Source organism: Penaeus japonicus, unplaced genomic scaffold, assembly GCF_977035675.1.
Source record: "Penaeus japonicus unplaced genomic scaffold, GWHDUDI00000001_assembly GWHDUDI00000019, whole genome shotgun sequence".
In the NCBI taxonomy this organism is placed as follows: Eukaryota; Metazoa; Arthropoda; class Malacostraca; order Decapoda; family Penaeidae; genus Penaeus; species Penaeus japonicus.
This window is the reverse complement of record NW_028234421.1, coordinates 23,139,132-23,156,631: the sequence shown is the minus strand read 5'-3', so window position 1 is coordinate 23,156,631 and position 17,500 is coordinate 23,139,132. Positions and strand designations below refer to the sequence as shown.

Genomic DNA, 17,500 nt, shown 5'->3' with positions numbered 1-17,500 from the left:
CACTCACTCACAGACACACTCACTCACAGACACACTCACTCACAGACACACTCACTCACAGACACACTCACTCACAGACACACTCACTCACAGACACACTCACTCACACTCACTCACAGACACACTCACTCACAGACACACTCACTCACAGACACACTCACTCACAGACACACTCACTCACAGACACACTCACTCACAGACACACTCACTCACAGACACACTCACTCACAGACACACTCACTCACAGACACACTCACTCAATCAATCTTACAACTCTTGTAAGTCAAGTTCTTTGAAAGGTAGAAATACTTTTAAAATTCTTAGTCTGCTTGTGCCACGCTAGTCTTCTGCCAGATACTGTGATGTATGAATGTTCTCTCAGCTCTCACAGGTCACTACAACTCAGGGTTCCACCAGAGCAGAGCACAAGAATTACTCCAAGGAAAATGTGTTGATGAAGGTAAATTGTCAACATGGCTGTCGCCCAGCATTGCATTTTATCATTTTTTTTTTTTTTTTTTAGACTTGTGTTCTTCCATCTTTTGCTGTTCTGGAAGCTTAAACAGATTAGTTTATTTATGTACTGGTGATTGATATTTCTCTGCTTAAAACTTTATTGCTTTTTTGCATTTTCCTTCTTTTATACCCATAACCCACCATAGATAATTGGGAAGTTATAAAGGAGATTAGTATGGCAGAATAGATATGATTGATTTTTTAAAATGATTAATGAAATTTGATTCCAGTTATTGAATGGAGGAATGAAAGACGGTGGTGGAGACAAGCCAACTTCCATGTCCCTACAGCCAGCCCTACCTAATGCTCCTACTGAAAATGATCTCATTGCTAGTAAGTGTTTGAAAGTCCTGCGGTGAGGCAGTTGGATATATACATCTTTTTCTTCTATTTAAAAAAAAAAAATTTGGGCTGCTTTCAATTTTGAATGCAATGTAGGATGTGAGAATTCTGTGGAATTTGTGTTAAAACGACTGACTATGAGGGCTTCATTTAACCAGATGTAAATACTTTCAGTGTTTATGAAAGGTAATGCTGGTAGTCCTGGGCAACAACAGAGTCAGCCACCGCCACATCAGCAGCCTAGAAATATGCCTCCTCTATCTGTACCTAACCTGAGTGTGCCACCTCCGAGCATGGTACCACATACACAACCACCACCTAGCATGCAACAGATGCCTGGGCAGGGACCTCCAACTCAGGATGTCATCTTGAAATTGTTCCAAGCCCAACAGCAGCAACAGCAGCAGCAGCAACAGCAGCAACAACAACAGAAGAGACAACAGCTTCTGCAACAGGTAAAAAAAAGGATTTCTTTTATACAGTTTATACTTTATATTAGGTTTGTTATTTAGGGCACTGAAGTTAACCCTCTCTGGACGGGTGGTACAGTACTGTACCGCTCATTCAAAAGCCCAGTGGCTAGGCGCTCAGAAATGTGGCCACCATTAATTGATTTAGCCTAATAATACGAACGCCCCACAGAGACATTCCGGCATTGGGCCCCGTCGTAAGTGGGTTAATGTGTTTAGAACATTAATGAATCTTGAAATTATTTATCTGTTGTTAGGATTTATATGATGTAATATGATTATGACACAAGCAGATATTTGTTACAAACTTTTTTTTTATATTTGTTTTACTGTGGAGAAAAGATTTTATCTTCAGTAATCAAAGGAGAAAGAAAGTTTGGGTTGACAGTGTCTGTAAATGGTTGGATATAGTGGCTTGCTTCTTTTTTAGGAACATTATGTAGCAGTGTATGCAGTTTAATTTTGACCTTAGAAAAAAATTCATTTGTATTTTCAGACCCTTCAACAGCAACAGCAGCAGCAGCAGCAACAACAGCAACAGCAGCAACAACAGCAACAGCAGCAGCAACTTGACCCGATCAAGCAGCTCATGGGAGGTCTTGGCCGCATGAGTGTTAGTCCCTCACCACAGCCTCAAGACCAAGTCCTGCGTGATGCTTTATTACGCCCAGATGTGCAGAGTCTGTTGCAGAGTAAGTCCATACATTTGGAAGAACTGTAATCTTGTGTGTTTTGAGGCTTACATTACATCTTTTAACAGTTTTAAGTTCAGTCTAAATTTATATTGATTTATATTTTTCCCAGGACTTCATGTTAAACAATTTCAAATTTAGTTATTGACACATTGAAAATGACAATGATTAACCCTCTCTGAACGGGTGGTACACTACGGTACCGCGCATTCAAGGCCCGTTCGCTGGGTGACGCCATACGGTGTCGTTTATTTAACTGATTTAGGCCTATGCGTTCGAGAGCATTGTAACATGCAAGGCTGGAATGCCCCCGTCGTGACTGGGTTAAAGTGATGGAGACTTGGTACATTATTATGTGCTATCAGAATGTGAAAGGATATAAAATACTTTAAGACTTAGGGGAAAAAGACTAGAGATGTTCCAAAACAGGATATTTGCTACAATCTAGTGTGACTGAAAATATCCCAAATTTCAATCCTGTTTTTAAAGACCACAATATTGCAAAGCCAAGAGTGTGGTTATGATATGTGCCTAATAGATTTTTTCTTTCAATGCAGAGGTAGCTAATGGGCAGGTAACAGCTGGTCAACTACTTAATCAGTTGTCAAGTGGAACAGTCACACCAACCCAGCGAGATGCTATTTTTACTGTTCTGAAATTTCTTAAAGGACAGCAGACCCAACCCATCATGCCTCACCGTGCCACTCTTACTCCCTCTCCAACTCCCCAAGTAAGCATTTGAAAAATGGGTGTGCTTGAGTGTTACTGAATTCAAGTTGGTGGAACTATGACTTTTAGTTAATATGAAGCATTGTTCTGAGTATTAAGATTACCAACAACATATTACTTGATTAAAAAAATTGTAATATGTACATTTAAAGGGGCCTTTTTTTGTTTGTTTTCAGGCAGTGGTAAGTGGAGGCTTATCTCTAAGTGGCAATACATCCCTGTCACCACGAGTGGCCTCCCCCAACCCTGATGCTTCCAACATGCTCAATCCTCACATGCTGCAGCAGTCTCGCCTTTCCCCACTTAGTGAGTATTAATAACAGTTCTTGGCTATGAATCACAGCCTGAAACGTAGCTTTTGCAAGCCTCAAGGGAAATATTATATTTGTGGATATCCATCCCAAATTTAGTAACTACTCTTTAGATTGATGTTTATTATGCCACAAGTGTGCAAGTATTTTTCTACCTAATTGTCATCCGGTAAGACTTTTTTCAGTAGAATAAGTTTATTATTATTATAAGGCATAATTGAAAATTAATATTTTTTCCTTTTCCTTTTAGTGTTTACTGGAGGATCCCTTGGGAACAACCTCAGTGTCAGCAATGTTGGAGGTGCCCCCCGCCGACCTCCTTCACATCAGGAACTTGTTGTGTATACACAGAGCATCATGCAAAAAGCACTTCTGAAACAAGAACTGGAGAAAGCTAAAGAGGTTTGTGGTCATTCATCAAGGGAAGGCTATTGATTACTATTTAGGAGAGTAGTCTTATGAACTTAATTCAAAGACAGGATATATAACTATTCAAAAAATGAAGTCATGATGAGATTTTGTTGTAAGCTTAGGTTTATTTATTATAGATTGTTGAAAAACAGTTGACCAAACTGATTTTATTAATTGCTAATAAAATAGTATAGGTAAAGGATCATTGGACTCTTCACAACAAAAAGGCCTTACTTTTTATAGTGATTTAAAGAGTGAGAAAGAAAAAGCAAGGTAAATATTAATATGTTTACATGATTCACAAAACTTGTTACAGAAACATCGCAAGCGTGAAGCTGAGAGGGCACGATCTCCCAACCCAGTGGGTGCCAGTGGGGTTGGATCAATGTCTGTTGCTTCAAAGGTAAAAATGATTCTAAAAATTTATTCCAGATTAGATTATATCTTATTATTACATATTTGATCATATTCCTTAACCCCTGAACCCCTGATCAGCATTCTAGAGCATCCCTTGTAGGAAATGGCTGTCAAGATTCTGGAATGTCCCTTGTAGGAAAAGGCAATTAACCCATTGGTCGCAGATGGTGTCATTTGCTGTCAAGGCAAGCAATAAGCCTAGACGCGGATGGGCTAGGCCATATATGATAATACTTGACACAAAGTTGTATAAACTTATTTAAAAATACTGCAGCCAAAGGGTTAACATTCTAGCATGTCCCTGCTGGCAAAAGGTAGTCAACAAGCTGGAATACATTTTCATTACTAAGATTTTTTTTCCAGGACGGTTCACCTATTAAATCTGGTGCTAAGTCACAGTCACCACTGGCATTCACTCCAACTTCCGTCATGAGGAAGATGACAGCTGACCGTGACCGTCATGATCGATCTGACAAACCTGAAAGGTATGCTTCTGTGTCTCGTCTTGTGGTACATTTTGTTGTAAAGGAAACGGGTTACTATAACTATTGGCTTGTTCTTTTTGTTCAAGATGTAGAAAATCTGAATTTCATATTATTAAATAAATTGCCTTTTTCTTTCCAGTCCTGGTATTGTTGGAGATCTACTGAAAGACTCGGAAAAGAACCGTGAACAGATGGAGAAACGTAATGCAGCTATGCAACTTCAAAATCCTCTACAACAGCAACAAGGTAGATCAAAATAAGCTGAAGATAGGGCTGAAATTCAGGGTAACAAGGAACTGCATGCTGGGGAAGTAGGCAGTCAAGAAAAGTTAGAAAAAATAAGAGGCTAACATAATCAAATATCAAAAGACAGAATAAGGGTAAAAGATGGTCATGGTGTTAGGCAAAGTGAGATATTGACAGTGATAAGCAGATAAGGAAATTGTCATTTAGGTGGATAATACTAATTTGCTGTAAGGTGAAAATTTGTAAACTGTACAAAATGATTTTCAATGTTTCAAGTATTTGTATTGGTATGTAGACATTTTCTAAACATACTTCTTTTTTTCAAATCAATAAAGGCATTTATGGTTGCTTGAACTGTTTAGTTAATATAAGTTTATTGTAGTTTTAGGTCGAGGGAAGGTCGATAACAAACGTGATATGCGTCGTGGTGCCTCTCCACTGCCTCCTGGTGGTCCCATGATGAGTGGAAAAGGACCCATGATGATGGGAGGTGGTGGCCCAGGCATGATGAACATGAACCCACATAACATGGGCCCTCCTAGCCAGCGACATCCTTCTTCATCCATGCAACCACCAAACTTAGGTCTGTCTCGGGGAAATCAGCAAAACCTTAACAATATAAGAGGTAATCCTTTTATAGTTTTTATTGGAAGCTGTTATTAATATATTTCAATATATTCAATTGTTCCTTTTGGTATTGCTAAATTATCCTTCATTTCCCTTGACTGATATAGTGTGACAGCATATAAAAACTAATACATGTTTTGGTTGGTGTTCCAGCTCTGCAAGCAGCACAAGCACAGGCAGTATTGACTCAGCAGCTGATGAGAGGCCAGGCTCCCCCTGCAGGTAACCTGGGACCCCCACACCACAGACTGACCAACGCCAACCCCCCTGGTCCCCTCCACCAGCTCCTGCTCAATAACAACACCCCTGCCACCTCCTTGCACCACCACAAACCAGGTAACCCAATAACACCCCAAACACACATGCACAACGCAAACTCGCAAGCAAATGACAGTGCAACTCGTGACTTCCTTAATGTTGCTTCATAGGAAAACACAATGGTCAGGTGGAGTTGAAACAGCAGAATGAGCATTTTTAGTTTGCAATTCATTATTCAGGTGACCCATTATTTGTATAATTATTAGCAATATATAATTTTCTTCCTTTCATGCACTTTTAAAAGTAAGTGAACCCTTATGTAGGTGCTATTTGGTATATAATGTGGTCTATTCTGATTGATAGCCTGAAATTTAACATGTGGGTGTAGATTTCATATTGTGTTAATATCAGCTTTGTTAATATAGTCTCATCTGTCAAAAATGTTAGAAAATAAGAGTTGAAAGAAAAAATGTGGTAGGAGGGTAGGACATTACTAGTTAGTCCAAGTCCAAAAGAGCTTTCATACATACCAAGGAAGCCCTAAATTTGCTGACAGTTCTTAATTGATAGTTGTAGTGATATCATTTGAAGAAAAATACATTATATATATATATATAAATATATATATATATATATATATATATATATATATATATATATATATATCTATATGTATATTTTTTTTTTACTTCAAGGTTAAGAAAAGTATAGTAATTACAGACTAGTGAAAAGTGATGTAAACTTCCTCTAAAAAAAAAGAAAAAAAAAAGCTGCTTCAGTTCACCACTACCTTTCTAATGCTTGTCCTATGTCCATATTTAACAAAGTAATAGTAAGAAAGTTGCAACTGTAATATTTTGCAGACACACACATGCACTGTGTGGGAACTTTAGGGTGTGTTCAAGTGTGTCTGCTCGTGTGTGATTACATAAGAAACGACACGCACTTGCACATGCACATGCGCACACATGCTCACAGACATAAGGGCACACAGAAACAAGAACATACACACACAGACACTCGTGTACACTGACCTAAGAGCATATAAACACATGGACATTTACATTCGCCCACACACTTAAACTTGCATACATTTACTCACAAACTTGCTTGCCTACACTTGCCCAGCCTTCATGTTTATCTACCCACACACTCCATGTGTTCACCCACACCCCAACGTGCATTCACCCACACCCCCATGTACAATCATTCACATCCCCATGTACACTTACCCATACTTAAATCCACACACATGTACACTGTCTCAAACTTCAACCAACATGTACAGTACAGTTAGGCACACTCAAACCCACATGTGCTATACACTTGCCCATATTTACACCCCACATAAATCATACACTTGCCTACACTTACAACCACACCATACACTTGCCCATACTTACACCCATGTGTGCCATACACTTGCTTACACTTGCACCCACATGTACCATACCCACACTTACACCCACATGTACCATACTCTAGCCCACACTTACACCCACATGTACCATACCCTAACCCACACTTACACCCACATGTACCATACCCTAACCCACACTTACACCCACATGTACCATACCCTAACCCACACTTACACCCACATGTACCATACCCTAACCCACACTTACACCCACATGTACCATACCCTAACCCACACTTACACCCACATGTACCATACCCTAACCCACACTTACACCCACATGTACCATACCCTAACCCACACTTACACCCACATGTACCATACCCTAACCCACACTTACACCCACATGTACCATACACCAGCCCACACTTACACCCACATGTACCATACACTAGCTCATACTTACACCCACATGTACCATACACTAGCTCATACTTACACCCACATGTACCATACACTAGCTCATACTTACACCCACATGTACCATACACTAGCCCACACTTACACCCACATGTACCATACACTAGCTCATACTTACACCCACATGTACCATACACTAGCTCATACTTACACCCACATGTACCATACACTAGCTCATACTTACACCCACATGTACCATACACTAGCTCATACTTACACCCACATATACCATACACTAGCTCATACTTTACACCCCACCTAGACACATACCCACACTCACACTTACACTCACTCTCTCACGCAGACGTACCCACACTCACTCACTCTCACTCACACGCTAGACACATCCCCACACCTACACAACCCCACACCTATACATCCCCACACCTGTACCTGCAGCTACACATCCCTACACCTACACCTACACACCCACACACACACCTACACCTACAGCTACACACCCACACACACACATACACCTACAGCTACACACCCACACACACACACCTACACCTACACACACACACACACCACAACACTACACAACCAAACACACACACACACCCACACACACCACCCACACACCACCACCACAACTACACCAACACACACACCACAACACACCCACCCACACCACAACACCTACACAACGTCTCTCACACCACACCCACACACACACCACCACTACTACACCCACCACAACCACACACACCTACACACCACACACCCACACCAACCCACCCACCACACCAAACCTACACCTACACCCCAACACCCACAACACACACCACCCACACACACACCAACCACACACACCACCACCCCACACACACCTACACACCCCCCCACCACACCTACCCACCCCACACACACCACACACCTACCACAACCACCCACACACACCTACACCTACACACCCACACACAACTACACCTACAGCTACACACCCACACACAAACCTACACCTACAGCTACACACCCACACACAAACCACCTACAGCTACACACCCACACACACACCCACACCTACACACCCACACACACACACACACACACCACCCACACACACATCCACCTACACACCCCACACACACACCCACACACACCCACACACACACCTACACCCACACACACCTACACTTACAGCTACACACCCACACACACCTACACTTACAGCTACACACCCACACACACCTACACTTACAGCTACACACCCACACACACCTACACTTACAGCTACACACCCACACACACCTACACTTACAGCTACACACCCACACACACCCACACCTACAGCTACACACCCACACACACCCACACCCACACACACACACCCACACACACCCACACCCACACACACACACCCACACACACACACACACACACCTACACACACCTACACACACACCTACACACACCTACACACCCCACACACACACCTACACACCCCACACACACACCTACACACCCCACACACACACCTACACACCCCACACACACACCTACACACCCCACACACACACCTACACACCCCACACACACACCTACACACCCCACACACACACCTACACACCCCACACACACACACCTACACACCCCACACACACACACCCACACACCCCACACACACACACACACACCCACACACCCCACACACACACACCTACACACCCCACACACACACACCTACACACCCCACACACACACACCTACACACCCCACACACACACACCTACACACCCCACACACACACACCTACACACCCCACACACACACACCTACACACCCCACACACACACCTACACACCCCACACACACACCTACACACCCCACACACCCCTACACACCCCCTACACCCCCACACACACCTACACCTACAGCTACACACCCACACACACCTACACCCCCCACACACACACACACACCCCACACACACACCTACACACCCCACACACACACCTACACACCCCACACACCCCTACACACATCTGCACCCCCCACACACCCCTACACACATCTGCACCCCCCACACACCCCTCCACACATCTGCACCCCCCATACACCCCTCCACACATCTGCACCCCTCATACACCCCCACATCTACACACACCCACACCCCCATACCTATACACCCCCACACCTATACACCCCCACACCTACACACCCCCACACCTACATATACACATTTTTCAACCCCTTCCCCCTGACTAAATGGAGTTTCCAAAATTGATTGGCTGTTGCAGTGACTGTTGAGTGGTTGGTAAATTTCTGGTTTAGAATTGAAATGTGATGTATTTTCTATGAAAACTTGTATAAGAATAAGATCTTGTAAGACAAGTCAAAGGTGCCTAACCCTTCTCATTCAGGATCGTCATGTAGGATTAGCATCGAGTCGATTTGCTGTAACATATTAAGTAATATTTTGATATGTGGGTTTAAATCTACCTCCTGCTGGTTTTAGTTTTTAGTTTTGGCTGGTATATACTACAGCAGCTATATAGCATAGGTTAAATGTATTGGTTGTATATGAAATTAATACTTTACTTTTTGAGTGTCCTTCTGTTGCTGTTGTTGTTTTCAAAAGAAAAGGTGTAGTAGTATAGTATCTGATAACACTTTCTTAGTAGTTTTTGCAAGCAATGAACAACAGTTTTTAGTCACCTTAAAAATTTTATCTTTAAATTCATTGTGCATCCTTACCTCCTTACTCCCTGATCCTCTTCAGTAAAATTCCAAGTAATACCTTTAAACGCTCCTAATATAATTCATGTAAAATATGTCCTTCAAAAGTAATGCAAAATTTATGTTATGTTGATTTTTTTTTACGAATTGTAGAGATGCTAATTCTAATTTGATATAAAAAACGGTACATATTTGAGAATCCTAATTCTAGGAATATATTGTATAGCCACAGATATCGTTTACCATCATTAGTGTGTAATGGCAGATAGTAAACGGTTTCTCTGGTTTCTTGCTAAAATGTAATGTGTGTAGACTAGGGTTAAGCAGTAGGTCCAGCATAAAATGGAGAAGAGAAAGAAGAAGAAAAAATAGCACTGTTAAAACTAGACTAGAAGGTGAATTTATTTAGATTATTGTGTTTTCAGATGTAGGTGTTTGTATTTTGTAGTAGTTTGTTAAAGAGGTTTTAGTACTAAAGGAAAATTTTCACTTCCAGATGGTGGATTGCATGTCCCATTGATGTCTATGGGTGGTACTTCACACCGAAGCTCTCCTGTTAATAACCTATTACAGTTCTTTAATCGAGATATCATGGCACAGGTATGGAGTCAGTAATGAAAGCTAATATGATTTTCTTGTATGCACTAGAAAACTAGAATGGTCACCTCTTTGTTTATGTACTAATTCTAGATTTTGTCAGTTATTATCAGTGTTGTTGTTATTGTTGTTATTATTATTATCATTATGATCATCATCATTGTTATTATTTGTTCTATTCATTTATGATTTTTTGTTTGTTTTGCTATAGTAACCCATTGATAATGGTCTAAATTTGTTTTCCCTCTAGGTTTTGTCACTTATTTTACTCTGATATGTCACTGACTTGCTTTTCTATATACATGCATAATTGTAAATATAAATGTACATTTACATTTACACACTTACATTTACACATTTACATTTACACATACACCCGTGTACATATACAAACATATGCACACGCACCCACATACACACATACATACACACATACATACACATGTTGATGTACATATATGGGTATGTATATATTGAGAGAGAAATGAGTGAATGAATGTGTGTATTTGTGTGAGTGGATCTAGTTTGAGCAGATATTGGATATGGTATACGAGTTCATTCACCTGTTACTTTACATATAATGGAATGTATGATTATCCAACTGCAGGAACTGTAGCCTCAGTTCCAAGGCTACCCAAAGTTTGACAAATGCTTGGATAACATAGTGTATCTACACCTTCAAATGGTCTATACTATCTCTCAAAATAATATCAAGATCAGGGAATGGTGTAGTGTGAGGCAGGCAAGGGTTCAAATAGCATTACACAGAGCTTCAAATTGCACGGCAGATTCTTTTGAAGATGCTTTCGGGAGTTACTGTACAATGGAAAGTATTCTCGTGTGTTATTCCAATGGCATTGTCTTCGGTTTTGGGGAATTATTTTTTGATATGGTTGCTTTGATGCTTCTCAGAGAAATACAGGAAATAATTGCAATTTAATGATTAAGCATTTTAAGCAGGGGATTATGAAGTTGAGAAACTCGAGTAATATAGCGTTCTTGGCTTAGATATGATCCTTATGGGTTTTGCGTAGGGGTGTTAACTTGTTCAGATAGCTATAGTAAGTGTGAATACTGAAGATGGATATATAAAATGCAAGCCTCTTATGCAGAATATGTCCTGAGTAAGTATATCTATTTTAATCATTATAAAAACAGATTCACTCCTAGGTGTATATACTGTGCTTCCAAAAGTGTAACTAAAACTTTCCAGAATGTTTGAGATTTGTTGGCTTTTCTGGAGCATGAAGTGCTATGTAAACGGCGACAATATGACGTTGTCCTATTTTGGGCTATTAACCTTTCATTATGGTTGCACAGTTATTCCACATTAGGTAAAGTTTATTTAATTGGATATTAGGCATAATCTGTATTTTGAGTGATTGTTTAGCAGCAAGAGTCCATTTAAAAAGTCAGTGGTAACTTGTGATGTGATATTGATATGGTTTATAAAAGAAATTTTTATTTTATGGAAAATATTTCTTTCCTTTTCATTTATAGCACATTTTGATTGTTTTAGAATTGTCATACAATGAGAGACAAATACTGTGAAACATTGACTTTGTGTGATAAAATATTAGTTTCAAGCCAAAACGCACATTCAGAAGATTCCAAGGTAGTAACAACACTTATACAATGGAGGTGGTACATCTTAGGACTTGGCAAGCATAAGTCAAGTCACTTAAGGACCACACTTAAAATGTTAAACAAAATTCTTTATATTTCTTAGATTTGTTAGCAAGTGGATTCCCTGCTTAAAATGCTTTTAGTTGGATAAAAACTAAATTTTTTGGCAAGATATTTGAATTAAGGAATTTATTACAAACTAAACTGGATAATAGGATAAGTAATTTTCATTGTATAAAAAGGACCTCATAAGTTATTCCATGTAGCTGTGAGTTCTCTCTTCCAGACAGTGTACATTTTGATTATGAGTTGTCAGTAATTATAAATAGCTGATACTTGAGATTCAAGACCATTCAGTAACTGAAGATTTCTCATAAGGATATTTTTGTGAGCTACAGTATGTTTTTGTTGAGATATTTATCCATAGATATATAATTGTGTGCATGTGTGTGTGTGTGGGTGTGTGCGTGTGTGCGTGTGTCTCTTCTTAAGAGACAGGTCTGACTGTACAATCAGCTGTATAGCATGCAGAGTTACTTGATAGAATGTCATGTTTTAACAGGTACAGGCTGGAGGTTTGCCTGAACTCCCCGGTGGCAAGGTGTTGAGCCTGGAGGAGGTCGAGAGGCTCCAGCAGACTCAGGCCGTCCCAAATTGAGACTGCTCTAGTACTGTCTTAGTAAAAAGATACACAGTACCTTGCCACTCGATCAAAACATATTCCGAGTCATTATCTTCCACCACAAACCCTAAATATTGGCTGCTGTTCTTCCTGACAAGCTTTGAAACATTGACAAGAGTAACAAGTGTTTTGTGTTGATAAATTTAACCAGAAAAATCTACTTTATTTTATAAGGATTGCATTTGTGGATTGGGGACTGAAGGCACCTGTTTTCCTTTAAAAATATGCTGATTTAAGACGTGTTACTCTTATGAAACTGGTATTTATTTTGAAAGCAGGTGTGCCTGTATATACAAAGCATATATATGAATATATATACATTATGAATTTAAAGCAACCATTGCGTTATGTTTATAATGAACTGCTGTCCCCGTACCTGCCCTTCTATAGGTCAGAAAAATGCTGTTCTCGCCATTTTAACTAGTGTACTGAGAGTGGTGTCCGATCATTGTTTGGTTGGCATAGAAAGAGAATCTGTATTCGTCATAGTGCGGTATTTCAGTCTGTACCTCAATAATAAAGTTGCTTCAAGACGCTAAAGTGCTGAAGCTGTTACTTTCTGTAGTGTTGTGATCTGTAAGAAAACACGTTTATTGTACAAAAAGAGATGAGGACAAAAGTCCAAAAGACATTTATCATTAAGGACAAGAGGTATAATTAGTGTTATCAGTGTTGACGCCATGTGACTGAAGTGTAGCGTGAGATGACTAATGACAGTGAAATTATTTGAGCGTCCCATTCCTCTCCTCTCCCGTCTGCACCCCACAATTGGTGACCAGAAACACAGATGAGTGACGTCTGTGCCGTTTCAAGATACCACTATTTTATTTTTCACTTAGCAGTTACATGTAAGTCATACAATGAGGTGTTTATTATTTTTTTACAAAACCAAATGTTAAGTGTGATATTTATGTGCTTGTCACATACATTTATGTTTAAGAGTAAGACTGAAGGACGTAATAATAAAGTATTTTTGTAAAGACTGTAGTTCCTAAGGGATGCATTAATTAAACAAGTAATGGTGGGGTGAATCATACTATGAATGTAGGCTGAAGAATGTGGAATAATGGTGCTTATGTTGGGACGTTTGTGTGAGGTTGAATTGTATGAGCATGTTTATTATGTGGGAATCTATATGTATATATGCACATTGTGACTGAGTGGGAGAATGAATGAGTTTTTGTGAATGAATGACTGTTTGTTTGAAGTTGAAATATTCTCTGTCACATTAAGGGACGCTGATGCAGAAATAGGTGATTAAAAAAAAAGTCCTGCTTGCTAGATTTGTAAGTATAAACCACTGTACAAAGTTGTGTTGTGTAGAAGAGAGATATTTGTTCATGTGTTATTGTGTATGTGTTTCATTTTCTCTAGCTCATAAAAGCTCAAATACTGTAGATGCATTGGGATCATGGAGTTTATTGCACAAGAATTAACTCCTTGCAGCCTCTCCTCCTGAGGCTTCTAACTTGGGTTTAAACTCCCTGACCACTTTGAACTTGCTGTGTAGTGTGAAGTGTTAAGATCAGCGATATTGGTCCTTGGGTTCTCTCAGAACATAATTATCATTTTTGATCAAAAGAAGGAGTTTAGTTTTATGTGTCTCCCAAGGGTCTTCACTGATATTTTGTCACAAGTGTGTGTGTGTGAGAGTATGAGTATTGTGATGCAATTGTTAGTGTGATGGATGCATGGCATCTATGTGTATAGATTTTTTTCTTTTGTCAGTGCGATTTGTATTCAATTTTGATGTATTATTGATTGTAAAAGAGTATGTTCTACATGCTTATGATATTGGCACATGCATTTAGTGCCCCTTATAGAATGTGTGCTGCTAAGCAGCACTTTCTCAAATTAATGCCATGACCTGTGTTGACTGCTGTTTGCTGGAACTTCCCAGTTCATTGTTGTGTCTCATAGTCTATATTGTCCCATATGTGGCAACCTAAAACATTCCTTAACACAAGTCTGTCAACAGTATATCTGTACCTCCCAAGTCTGGGTAGGAATTATATAAGGGAAATCCAGAAGGAAATGGTTGGTATAGTTACTTTTAAATGGGACTATTAACTTTGAGCTCTTATTTAAGATCATTTAAGAGGCATTCCTTTTGGAATTTAGCCTTACAGACAAAAACTCTAGTTCCAGAACTCATTTCCAGACAGACAAAAAGGGAACATGTGTTAAACCATGGAGGAAGCTTAGCACAACCCATCTGATGGAAATGATGCTCTGAAGTTCAGGAGGATCTATGGTGACAGAGTTGTACCCCTGGCCTGGAGTGCTTGGTTGTTTTTTCACAAACACAAACAGCACAGTATATCCCAGTTTGAAAGACGATTAAAGAACGTTTAATGTGAAAGCAGAGATAATGTCTAAGTTTGGTTTAATGTTTTGATTTTGATTTTCTTCTCACAAAAATTTCCCCCATGGTGGATTACAGTATTACAGGAAAGAGGAAATCTAATGCTGTCGTTCACCTATAAACATGATATATTTGTATTTCAAGTTTGAAATATCAGTAAATTGACTTGAATTAACTTTAAAAATTACGATAAGATCCTTATACACGAGAAATATATCAAACCAGCCAAGAACTTCAGGCCAGATTGCAACAGAGGCAACAGATTTGGGGACTTAATTACGGAATATAAACTTCAAACTTGTCTCCGAAATACTGACCACGTCACCCTCCGAAGGAGACCTAAGATGGCCTACTTAAATTAAAGTGATCTCCATTAGCCATATGAAAAATGTATCATCCATAGGAAAATCAGGTTTAGTGCTCCTTCGGCGATTTGTTTTTAAAAAAGTAAATAAAAAAAATACGATTGAAGTAGATCAATGCAAAGAAGAGTATTCACTGCTCAGAAGTGAAGAAACGACGTGGAATATCGTAAAAAATAATGCATGTTTACATCAGACCGGAGGTGCGTCATTACTGGGTACAACTTTTAACAGATGAAACGACACTCGTGAAGAGACCGTAGACCACTGATGTGTTACAGCTTATGCGCGTTAAATGATCAGAGTGATTATGGAAGCTGTGTTGAAGATCGACGAGATTTTAAGTGAAGAGAAATTCCTGCAGTGTTATTAAGCTCATTGCATATTGCTTTTCACTGGTTATTGACAACAACTTGCCTCTGTCACCAACATCGCACCTTCGGTCAACCCTAACGTATCGTCAGCGCTACGTTAGCCATTGAATCGTTATTTTGGTTTAGTTTATGCGTACCTTTCAACTAGAAAAGGATCAAGAAATAATAATTTCAGTATTTCTTCTTTATTTAGAAATGCTAAAAAAATAAAATTCCATCAGCAAAGCGATACTGGATTTTTATTTTCCTGTGATTGTAGTGTATTTTTGGTGTACATGTGACCATGGAAAGTCCGTGTTCAGATACATGATTAATATCTGAATCTATTAAATTATTGCTTAAAACATATTAACAAAGTAAAACAATGCTCGACATCTTTTCATCTACAAGCATAAGATATTCAAAGATTAACGAGGAGAAATATATTGAAAGCATCTAAAATCTAGAGGCTACGAGAACATTTGTATACACTAACAAATGTAATACAAAATACTCATGAAAGTCGAAGTAAGTGACTGAGAACGGACTTTGCAGAGTATAATAATCTATATCTCCGGGTTTTTATGTTGAGATATTCAGAAACAAACCGATATCTTTATAATGGTACTATAATGAAGTCCTATAGACATTCTCATACACTATTATCACGCCCACGCATACAACCATCCATATATATACGGGCACGCGCACACCCATCCACATGCATACGCACACGCACTCTTGAGTAGGGATGAGCGAGGCAATAGACTGATTGTCAAATGATAAACTTTAGTTTATATTTGCATTTTTATTTCGGTCAGTTTCGTACGTAATTTTTAACCGAGGAAGATGGCAACGCCGTTCATTATTAGCATATTTTTTCTTGTAAAGGTAAAGTTTTTGCTGATTTACACAGACTGAGTCCAAACTTGAATACAAGATCGAAATCGAAGAAAAATAGGATAATCATGTCTCGACCACGATCTTATTAATATGAAACCAGTCGCGTCCCCATCGGTCAAAATGATGCCTAAACAAGGACAAAGACATCCCTTTTCATTTTTTTTTATAGAACTCTAAAAGGAACTTAAATAGAACTCAAAAAGGATTGACCAGACTCGGTCCACCACTCAGCGTCGCCAATGTATGAACCGTTAGTTTCGACTCTTGTATCCGAAACATGCCATACGGTGTATTTGTTTTAAGCAACACATAAATCATAAACAGTAGTCCTACCTTTACTGTTACCAAACAACCAACCAAGGGCCCTTCTTCCAAACATCTTGCTGAAAATAATGAATAGACATACTTAACATGCACAACATTGCATCCATCGTTGGTAGTCCTACGTTGCTGGGCTAGTTTACTCACGAAAAAAACCTGTTGCATTTCTCGGAATCCAATAGTTTGTATTACAACAAATCGTTAATAAGGAACATGGGTCTGAGTAGTTTCTACTCTATGGACGGGAGAACAGGCCTTCGTGTAA

The 17,500-nt window shown here is 39.4% G+C and overlaps 1 protein-coding gene across 1 annotated transcript in view; it reads left to right on the top strand.

Moving 5' to 3' along the window:
- The window catches only part of LOC122250067 (uncharacterized), a 38,693-nt gene extending 22,436 nt beyond the window's left edge, over nucleotides 1-16,257 (top strand). The window contains exons 12-25 of the mRNA XM_086547135.1: nucleotides 383-460; nucleotides 747-849; nucleotides 1,033-1,313; nucleotides 1,825-2,020; nucleotides 2,578-2,750; nucleotides 2,926-3,055; nucleotides 3,311-3,462; nucleotides 3,788-3,874; nucleotides 4,252-4,373; nucleotides 4,513-4,619; nucleotides 5,002-5,244; nucleotides 5,400-5,582; nucleotides 10,523-10,626; nucleotides 12,812-16,257. Of these exons, the coding sequence (XP_086403261.1) occupies nucleotides 383-460; nucleotides 747-849; nucleotides 1,033-1,313; nucleotides 1,825-2,020; nucleotides 2,578-2,750; nucleotides 2,926-3,055; nucleotides 3,311-3,462; nucleotides 3,788-3,874; nucleotides 4,252-4,373; nucleotides 4,513-4,619; nucleotides 5,002-5,244; nucleotides 5,400-5,582; nucleotides 10,523-10,626; nucleotides 12,812-12,907 (2,055 nt within the window). The 3' untranslated portion in view covers nucleotides 12,908-16,257. The remainder of the gene's footprint in view (nucleotides 1-382; nucleotides 461-746; nucleotides 850-1,032; nucleotides 1,314-1,824; nucleotides 2,021-2,577; nucleotides 2,751-2,925; nucleotides 3,056-3,310; nucleotides 3,463-3,787; nucleotides 3,875-4,251; nucleotides 4,374-4,512; nucleotides 4,620-5,001; nucleotides 5,245-5,399; nucleotides 5,583-10,522; nucleotides 10,627-12,811) is intronic.
- Nucleotides 16,258-17,500: the final 1,243 nt, after the last annotated feature.